The following is an 11,022-nucleotide window of genomic DNA, read 5'->3' on the forward strand; positions in this document are numbered from 1 at the left end:
CATAGCTTATTATATTTTCACTCATTGTACAAGAAATAATCAATCAGAAAACTCTTACTGAAAGTATTCTTCAATAATGAAAGTTACCAAATCAGAAGATTTATATTTGCACCAAGCAAAATTTGTGATGAAATATTTGGGAGTTTGGGTTCCACCACCAGACGAAACTGCAATGCATAAAGCATATCGAATATTCATGATGTCTTTACAGTACATTTTTTTAATTTTCCAGATTATATTCATAGGACAAGTGTGGGGAGACTTAGAGGCTGTATCGCAGTCCTCCTATTTGTTGTTCACGCAAGCCTGCTTATGTTTTAAAATTACGGTTTTACAAATAAATATTAATTCACTCAAAGATTTATTGAAAAGAATGAACGATGAAATATTCTTGCCGCAGTCGAACGAACATGAGAGGTACATAATACGAGGAACCTAAAGATAAAATAAACTTGCAAATGATGCCTTGTAGAGTAACTTCAATATATTTGTCATTCTGGTTTTGGTAAATTTTTTTTGAAAACTCATAATTTGTATTCTCATCGTTGGCTATTCATTTCTTTTTGCTCGTTCGCCTTTGTTATGGTAACCGAATGAATTCATCCTGTTTAACTGTTACATTAATATAGATTTCATATTATTTAAAAATATATATATAGTAATATTTTTTAAAGGTTTGTTATGACAAACTTAAAACTCGTTAAAAAAATTGTTTTATTTAACGGTAAAGTCTTCAACAGAATCCTGAAGACGCAAGCTAAAAGAATTAAGCGGTTGTTATTGGCCTTTATGGTTAGTTCGCAAACAACTTGCGGTCTTTGGGCCTTAAAACCACTTTTTGATGATGTTGGTAGTCGCAAGTTCCCGTTCGATATGTGGTAAGACATGTTGAAAAAAATATGTTTGAATAATAATTTTATTGATTAATTAATATATGTACTTAATTAGAATGCCGAGTGTGCCGGCTTAGAATAGCACTTCTCCTCCTGTTTTTGTGGGTTTCGAAAGAGGTGACTAAGGGATTAGGACAATTGGGAATCTCCACTATTGAAACGAAACGTAGGGTGCTTTCACCTATGTAGACCGATGACCTGAAGAAGGTGGTCGAACCCGACTGGATATAAAAGGCGGAGAACGAACGAAACGAACGAACGAGAGCTTTAGCGCACCTTGGGAGAGATCTATGTCCAGCAGAGTATTACGATTGCTTGATTTGATATACTTAATTATAATGTAAATTAGGAAAACTTTATTCTTTCGATTTTTTTAAGGGGTAAAATTAATAATTTAAATTATAACTCGCAACAAGAATATAGTTTTTAAAATAATAGCGGCTAAGATGATCAAAAAAACTTCACATCCTCATATCGAAATAAAACTAGTTAGACAAGTTACCGTAATCTTTTAATCACTTTTTCATACTTTTAATAACCAAATTTTTATCAACCAGGATGCCTTTCAAACCAGAATATTCGCCGCAATACGAGCTCGGCTACGCCTTTCAGCTGCTTACAATTTGCATGAGCGCATATATGTATTTCGGGGTGGACAGTATCACACTCTCCATGGTCATATTTTCCTGTGCCCAGTTGGATATCATCAAGGACAAGATTTTGAGTGTAATAAATTAACAATCCTATGTCGTGTTAGCATAAATATTTTATATGATAGCACATTATCGCTTCTTCTTGCTTAAATGTGATAGCTGTATGCTTTCTTTAAAACATATGACGTAAGGAAAAGACAAAGGCACTATATAGAATCTCATTTTCTTTTATTACGTTAATATTGTCGTATCCATTGCTCAGATATTACTTCAGAACGTCCTGTGTAAAAACAAAGAAGAACAACTAACAAAAACGATAACAATTTATTTATTTTCACAGATTAAGCCCATACAATTTAACAGCAAAAAATATGATAGCGAAAGACTCGCAATTATGGCAGAAAATAATAAAAAACTAATTGAGTGTATAGAGCACCATCAGGCAATAACTTCGTAAGGATAAAATTATCATTAACTACATTTTACTTTTACTTAATAATATATCTTTAAAAATGTAATTTAAAAATAAAATCATGCCTTTTTTCAGTTTATCTTACCTTTATATATTTACCTCTTTCGTTATAATACGTATATTTTGTTTCCTGAAGGCTGAGTTTTGGCCACATGACGGAAAATCTATTAGCGTTATTGCTACTATTCAAAGTGGTAATAATGGTGCACGTTTTTTTTTTATTTTATAATCATTTTATATATTATATAATTGCATTATAGCCAGAGCCGTATAAATTCTTACGTTTTTCAGATTTACAGAACTTTTGGAAAATACATACCATACTTTTTTATTTTTTCAACTCGTTGGAAGTGTTGGACTTATTTGTATGTCTGCATTAAGGATTTTGGTGGTACGTTATACTTAGTTCGAAAATCAAAATGTTAAACATATTAAGTTGATATATATAATAAGTCGGAGAGCGTAACTTCAGGTCGAACAACTTAGAACAATTTTTTAAATTCAACTTAGGCGCGTATTTTATAACCAATGACAAAATTATGAACAATTGTTTTATAAATATTTTTTTCATTTCAATTATAGTCATACATGTGAATTATAAAACTATAAACTAATAACTATTTTTTAAATATTTTATCTAAAAAGTGGTGCTTCTAAATCAGTCTTTGTGATAAGTATCAATTCGAGTATTTTTATAAGTGTAGATTGGTTAATAATGTCTGACTGATGTATTAATAATGAATTTGTTATACGTAAAATTTTAGCTTATGGTATGCTTAATTTTCGGTTAGCCTTGCAATGCAGCTACGACGGAAATCTGTAATAGGAAGTAGGACGAAACAATTGCTATTCAATCAACTTGTAAAATAAATTGTTTTATATATTTATTCAATTTTTGTTTATTTCATTTTCTTAAAAAGGAGGACTGGCAGAGCATGCAATTCTTTTCAATACTGACTTATTTGTCAGTTATGATCAGCCAGTTGTTCGTTTGCTGCTGGTGTGGACACGAACTGACTGCTTCAGTAAGCATTTGTACATTATTAATATTGTTCCTATCACTATATATCGTAGATAACCTTCCTGTTCAAATATTAGTTGTTTTTTCTTTTCGTTTTGCGTAAGTAAAATTGACTGAAAATTTGGGGAGACTGAATATATTATTTTGAAGCATCTATTAGATATATATACATAGAGAATATTTTTAATAGAAATTATCAATGTAAACAATAGCTCTACGGTAATGTTTCAGTTATAATATCAAGTAAAAGAAGAAAGGAAAGCTTATGTCCGAACCCTTAGTCCTTACTAACCCTGCTTGTCCGTCTGTCTAATGAGCCCACTTTATTTAGTAACAACTTTAGGCTAAGCTAAACTTAAACCATTTGGCAAACAGTAAGCCCGAGTTGTCGAAATTTTCAATATAGATATATTGTATTGTATGTATTAATATTATTTCGTATATGAATTCTTTTGTAGAGTGAAAATCTTCACGCAGTGCTTTACCACTGCACCTGGTACGAGCAGGACATGAAGTTCCAACGAATGCTTTCTTTCGCCATGATGCGCATGAATCGCCCATTAGTTTTGCGCGCTGGTCATTACATCAGTTTGTCGAGGCAGACGTTTGTAGCTGTAAGTTTTATTTTATTGTTGTTATTTGAATTCAAGACACGGAGTAATTTTGGTAGATTGGATTTCGGTAGATGCGACTGAAGGATTTTTAGGTAGGACATTGTGCAGGCATGTCTGGGTGGACATCAACCTTATTAATTTGTATTCCTGTGCTATGAATTGAAAGCTCTATGAGCCAGTGTAATTACAGGCAAACGGTAAATTAGCGGTGGTGGTCAGAAATTAAAAAATTACCCAATTGATATTGATACTATTATAGTAATTATATATGTCTATATATGTATCCAGCATAGACCTTACACATACAAGCCTTCTGGCGTAATGTATCTAATCAAAATTTTACCTAACTAGACATATTTTTTTTATAGAATAGGAAGGCGGACGAGCATATGGGCCACCTGATGGTAGGTGGTCACCAAACGCCCTTAGACATTGGCATTGTAAGAAATGTTAACCATCGCTTACATCACCAATGCGCCACTAATCTTGGGAACTAAGATGTTATGTCCCTTGTGCCTGTAATTACACTGGCTCACTCACCCTTCAAACCGGAACACAACAATACCAAATACTGCTGTTTTGCGGTAGAATATCTGATGAGTGGGTGGTACCTACCCAGACGAGCTTGCACAAAGCTCTACCACCAGTAAAATATTTAGTATTATTAACTGTGTGTAAGTTACGCATTTGCTATATAATTTTTTCAAATGTCACTACGTATATTTTAATCATTCGATTTTTGTTTCAGATTCTACGAATGTCCTACTCATACTTCGCTGTTTTAAATCAAACAATTTGAAATAATTGCGAACAATTCTGCACGTATCTAGTTTTTAAGATATAAATAAATAAAATTTTACCATGATACCTTTATTACTATAACATACGTAATATACATAATTTAAGTTTAAAAGTTTTACTCAGTAATTATTTCACCCGTTTTAATTTCCACCGTAGTATAAGTTTGTAAACAAAGACCATTACAGTTTACTGCTAATTGTTGCCCATGGTTTATATGTCGGTTATACAGCATGTTACGATATTTACAACATGAAAAAAGTATTTTTTACTCTATAGAAAAAAGTTCATGATGATTGTGTGTTAGCAAATTATACACTGTGACAAAAACAACAATCGTCCATAATGATCTTTGTGAGAATTTGCCTTTTTAATTCAACTAGCTGTTCTCTTATCTCATTTTTACTAAAGGCATAGGTTTTTGGTTTGCTTATTTTTTTTTCTTAATCACGTAATAATAAATATAATAGGAAACATAAATATTTATAAAATAAAAAGGAACAGCCCAAGTGTAAGTGATGATATAACTTCATATGTACATAAATGTATGTAGGTCTACAAATGTGCAGCATATAAATATAAGACCACTTTTATCAAAGGCGAATTATTATTATTGCCTTCGTATTTCGATATCCCGAAAGATGACCAATAATAATAGAGACATATTTTTATCACGATCTACAAAAATTCTTATGTTTTTATCTATTTGGTTGCCGCCTACAAATAATACTTTTTCTTTCTACTTGGTCAGATTCGTTGTATTGTTAATGCAGTATTCTTTTTTATTACTCGAAATTGTATATATTTTATTGGTCTGGGGAGATCTGAATGAGGTCTCCGAAGCTTCAAATTTGCTGTTCACTCAGGCCGCTGTCTGCTATAAAGTCGCAGTATTTATTAACAATAAGAAAAATTTAAGAAAGCTGTTGGATTTTATGGTGGTTGATATCTTCCAATCCCAATCATCTCTTCATGACAAGTAATTTCTTATAGTTTATTTCTAAAAATGTCTTTTTAAGACATATTCTTCTTTCTTACAATGCCAATGTCTGACCGTTGGTGACCACTTACCGTGTGGCCCATAAGCTCAAACGCCTACCTATACTATAAAAAAAATTATTTTAATAACGGCGATTTAACCAAACACTTGCATTCGGTGATGCAGTTTCTTTAAAAACATATTTGATGAGGCCCTGACTGATTTTGGCAACGGATATTATAGTGTCAGGAGCTTCTGTCTGCTGTGTCCGTAGTTTCATAGTACAATAAATAATTGATTTAGGTTTCCACTTATTTTTTTTCCAATTACAATGTTTTTAACTTTTGTTATTATTCAATAACTTTTTTGTTATGAACCATTTTGTACCTGAAAATTAGCAAATAATTTACCGTACCTATCAGCTCAGAATTAGGTGCTTATTGTTACACAGATTATCACCGTACTCAAATTTCGACCAGCAGGATATAAAATAGTTTATGTGGGCATTTATATGAATTCATTTTACAGGTTGTTAATAACAAAAGCTGGTAAAGTGAAAAAATTATGCAATATTTTCTTAGTGAATGCATTAATATCCTGTACTCTGTGGACCATCATGCCCTGGCTTGACAACCCGGATATGAGGAATTTCCCTTTTAAGATTTGGTAAAGATTTATGAATAATGTATTTTTAGCATTTTTGTGTGTCGATATAATTTGTTTTACCAGGTGTAAGTTAAAACATAGACGTTAAAATTAGTGATCGCTTTGAGATTAATTAAAAATAGTTCTTACATTATGTAGACAGCGAAACCATACAGTTTGTTTCATGATTCACTATCAATTCTATCTAGTACAGGGAGGTGATGAGTGGCATGACATATTCTACCGCCAAACAACAATACTTAGTATTGTTTTTTTATAGAATAGGAAGGCGGACGAGCATATGGGCCACCTGATGGTAAGTGGTCACCAACGTCCAAAGACATTGGCATTGTAAGAAATGTTAACCATCGCTTACATCACCAATGTGCCACCAACCTTGGGAACTAAGATGTTATGTCCCTTGTGCCTGTAATAACACTGGCTCACTCACCCTTCAAACCGGAACACAACAATATCAAGTACTGCTGTTTTGCGGTAGAATATCTTATAATTATGTGGTACCTACCCAGACGAGCTTGCACAAATCTCTACCACCAGTAAAGTAAAGTTGTTGTATTCCCAGATAGAGAATGATTGAGCCAGTCTAAAAAAAGACACAAGAGACGTAACTTCTTAGTTCCCAAGGTTCATTTAATTAATATTTCGGCTGCGGTGGTTACCACTTAGCACACAAAATTTGCCAGTTTGCCTACCTATTTGAAACAAAAATACCATAGTACTTACCTATCCTTATTAGTTATAAAGAAAAAGTTTATTGTATTTATATAAGTATAATGTTTTAATCGTGTCAGTATACATTTGTAATATATATTTAATGCATATCCAGGATGCCTCTGGACCCATTGATTTTTCCACAGTTTGTAATAGGCTATTTATATCAAGTGATCAGTATCTACACCAGTGCCATGCTATTCTTCTCCGTTGACAGCATCAGCCTCTCCATGATCATGTTCGGTTGCGCACAAATAGAAATCATTATAAATAAAATAAAACAGGTATGTGATATATTACTCGATTCATTAATGCTAATGCATTTTATACGTTGTCGGTTATTAAAATAATACAGTATCAAGAAAAATGGGATTCGATTTCGTCAGTTTGTGTGTTGTTCGCTTATGCTAAAAGGCAACGAACAAATGCAGAGGTTCAGAATTTGAATACTGGGTCGGGTAAATTTATTAACTTCATCTGTCAAGGAAGGCAGAAGGCTTGAAAAGTTGTTAGTGGTACTCTACCGTAACGCGGAAAAATAAAGCTTTTACCAACACATGATCTCTTTCAGTTCGTGACGGATTGTCGTCCCATCAACTAATAGACCGAATACCCATAACTTATTGTATCTCCTACACAGTTGACTGGATATTAGGATTGGTCGATTTGGTACACACGGTCAAGGGGTTTATAATTATTGATAGATCAAAACTATTTTTAATTCAATAATCTTTGCGATTTTCGTTTCTACAATGACTGTTATCAAACTGTTATTACAGATACAAAATGCACCCATGTCGGCGTTATTAAAGAAAGAGGAATATTGTGAAATAATCGATGATAATAATAAGTTATTTGTTGAATGTATTCGCCAGCACCAAGCTGTTATAAGGTCATATATTTTATTTTTATAATATTAAGGATTAATTTCAAAACAGTTATATTTTTATTAAATACACCGTATCACTATAAAAAGGATTGGAAAACTGTCTTGATTATAGAGATTTACATAATTTAGAATATCAATAATTTATTGTGTACATCATATCTGTTTTGTTTTAAATATCAATTGTTTCAGATTCATTGAATTACTGGAAAACACTTATCATACGAACATTTTTTTCCAATTAAGTGGTACAGTTATTATTATTTGTGTCATAGGGCTGTGCATCACTATTGTAAGAATTATATTTTATAATTAATATAATAATATATATATATAAATATACCTTATGAGATAATTAGGTCTGGTAGTAGGTTTTGTACAAGCCTGTCTGTGTCTGTCAGGTACTCATGGGTTACCTACTCTATACCCAAAAATCAATGACTGTACTTTGTATTTCGGTCCGAACAATTTTTAGCGCGAGTGAGTCAGTCATTACAGACATAAGAATCAGAATCTTAGATCCAATGATTGCCGGCAATATGACGATACATTGTTAATATTGCTGGTTCAAATCTTACTGCTTTTAATAATTTTCAAATTTGACTTCATATAAAAAATCTTATCTCTTTACGTACTTTTTTTTACTTTTGGATAATATTGTTATTATTTATAATTATATTATTACAACTTATTAATAGGCAAAAACAAGCAGCTTGCAGTTTTACTCGATGGTGGTCTACATGGTGACAATGCTGTCTCAGTTATTGCTCTACTGCTGGTGCGGAAGCGAGCTCACAACTACAGTAAAATTACTTCTGTATTTATTCGTATACATTATTTATTAAATACAAGAGCTTAAACCTTTGTTTGTGTGATGCGGTTTTGTTTTATCGTTTGTATTTTTTTATAATAATAATTGATAGAAGTGACCGAATATTTTAATCTTCGTAAGTTTTTAGTAAAGCAAACTGAAAAATGTGTCCAATATAAATGGTAAGACAAAACCAAGTATTAGGCAAATGAGATTATCTTTTATTAAAGAATATATATTGGACTATTCTCATTTATAACAATCCAACTAAAGCGACAATATGTACATTAGATAAAATAAATCGTCGAGAATTAATTTCTGCTGACAAGAACAAATCCATTTTTTTTGTTAATGCTTTTGTTTCATAACTACGTAGGTGGATTGTGTGGGTTGCGTTAGTTATTGCAAATGGCTTTATGACCATGTTTATAAATTTACATTTATATATATCAATTTCGCATTTGCTTATAATTATGCCTATTTATGCATATTAATTTCTTCTTCTCCGTGAGTACACATATGTACATTAAGGAGTATCGATTTTTTCTTTATCTAAGGCAAGCCTAAGAAGTTCTTCAATGTTTTATATCTCTTTGCCTATTGAAGCACAACTAGAATGTTATTCCTCTTCCATCACCTCGTTTATCATGTACCTATTTATGGTGAATAATAATTTCATAAAACAAATTAATTATGTTGTATCATTACTCATATTATATTGATTTTCAGAGTGAACAATTGCGCGAATGTTTGTACCAATGCCCATGGTACGAACAGGATGCAAAGTTTAGGAGATCCCTTCTCATTGCGATGGAGACTATGAAAAGACCCATTATATTTAAAGCTGGTCATTACATTCCGCTTTCACGGCCTACATTTGTATCTGTAAGTATACATTACAATTGTGTATTGTTTTTTATATTTAAATATTATCATAGTAGTATAAATATTGTTAGAGAAAAGAAAGATGGCATAACAAGGTATTATGATGTTTAAAACAACCGGGATGAATCACTTCATTTCTACATGATTAGAAAAGAGCTGGTACGTTTTTTCAGTATTTCACATTTAGTTGTTCGTCGTCTCTTATAATCCTTAAGTCCTTTTCAATAAGTCTGACCATGTCGTATGTGGTGGAAATATGATTGATTTTGTGTGTTTAACTGTTTACTGGTGGTAGAGCTTTGTGCAAGCTCGTCTTGGTAGGTACCACCTACTCATCAGATATTCTACCACAAAACAGCAGTACTTGGTATTGTTGTGTTCCGGTTTTGAAGGGTGAGTGAGCCAGTGTAATTACAGGCATAAGGGACATAACATCTTAGTTCCGAAGGTTGGTGGCGCAATGGTGATGTAAGCGATGGTTAACATTTCTTACAATGCCAATGTCTATGGGCGTTGGTGACTTATCATCAGGTGGCCCATATGCTCGTCCGCCTTCCTATTCTATTTAAAAAAAAAAGACGTTCATGCTCAATAAGTCCACAGAACACTAAAAGTTTTCAAATTTTCATCGGACTTTAAATAGTTCATAGCATTGGTGGTAGGGCTTTGTACTGGTGGTAGGGCTTTGTCCAAGCTCGTCTGGGTAGGTACCACCCACTCATCAGATATTCTACCGCAAAACAGCAATACTTGATATTGTTGTGTTCCTTTATTTTACAGGCACAAGGGACATAAAATCTTAGTTCCCAAGGTTGGTGGCGCATTGGATATGTAAGCGATGGTTGACATTTCTTACAATGCCAATGTCTAAGAGCGTTGGTGACCACTTACCATCAGGTGGCCCATATGCTCGTCCGCCTTCCTATTCTATAAAAAAAAAAAAATTTAAAACAAAAATTTCGCTATAAAAACCATTTAGCTGATAAGATTGTTGGACGCGTACTCTCAGGACAGAAAAGTCCTGTAAATAGCGTGGAATACGTTAAATTTCCGACGTATTAGTTGTTTTAGGTTGTTGCTGTGTTTAGGTTTGACTGACTCTTGTATGAGCTACAATTTCCTGCATGAGTGATCAATACTTTACTAAGTGACATACTTATTGCTGTATAGTTGAAATCAGAACGTCACTTCCCCCAAAGCGTTGAATTGTCCTGTAGTCCGATCCAATGGAGTCGACCCCACATTCACCTTGCCAAAAAAAATTACGAAGTATAAAGACACCGCACAATATTTAACGTTACTTTAACGGATTTGTTTAATAAGAAAAAAATATATAATGTAATATTTGGTAATTGGCAAAGATACTTCTTTTTTGCAGATTCTACGAACATCTTATTCGTATTTCGCAGTTTTGAATCAAGCTAATAATAATTAACGTAATGAACATTAAATGAATGAATTCATAAAATGCATGGTTCATATCAGAATGTACCTTAATTTTGTAGAATGTAGTTGTTTGCATCTTAGTACCATGTGGAGGAATCAGTTTTATCTTTGCACTTAAGGATTTGGAAATCCCTAGTTTAGTGTAACGGGTGATGAGGTAAAGGTAAATAAAATAAATAAAACATCC

General features: G+C 32.6%; 1 protein-coding gene across 1 annotated transcript; it reads left to right on the forward strand.

The window, feature by feature from the left end:
• The first annotated feature begins 76 nt into the window (after positions 1–76).
• Positions 77–10,988, forward strand: LOC126776007 (odorant receptor Or1-like). The gene is made up of 9 exons (XM_050498258.1): positions 77–148; positions 233–417; positions 741–878; positions 1,451–1,619; positions 1,887–1,999; positions 2,310–2,409; positions 2,939–3,043; positions 3,498–3,653; positions 10,768–10,988. The coding sequence occupies exons 1-9, from the start codon at positions 77–79 to the stop codon at positions 10,822–10,824; spliced, it is 1,095 nt and encodes a 364-aa protein (XP_050354215.1). The 3' UTR covers positions 10,825–10,988.
• Positions 10,989–11,022: the final 34 nt, after the last annotated feature.

The sequence above is a fragment of the Nymphalis io genome, chromosome 19 (genome assembly GCF_905147045.1).
Source record: "Nymphalis io chromosome 19, ilAglIoxx1.1, whole genome shotgun sequence".
Lineage (NCBI taxonomy): Eukaryota > Metazoa > Arthropoda > Insecta > Lepidoptera > Nymphalidae > Nymphalis > Nymphalis io.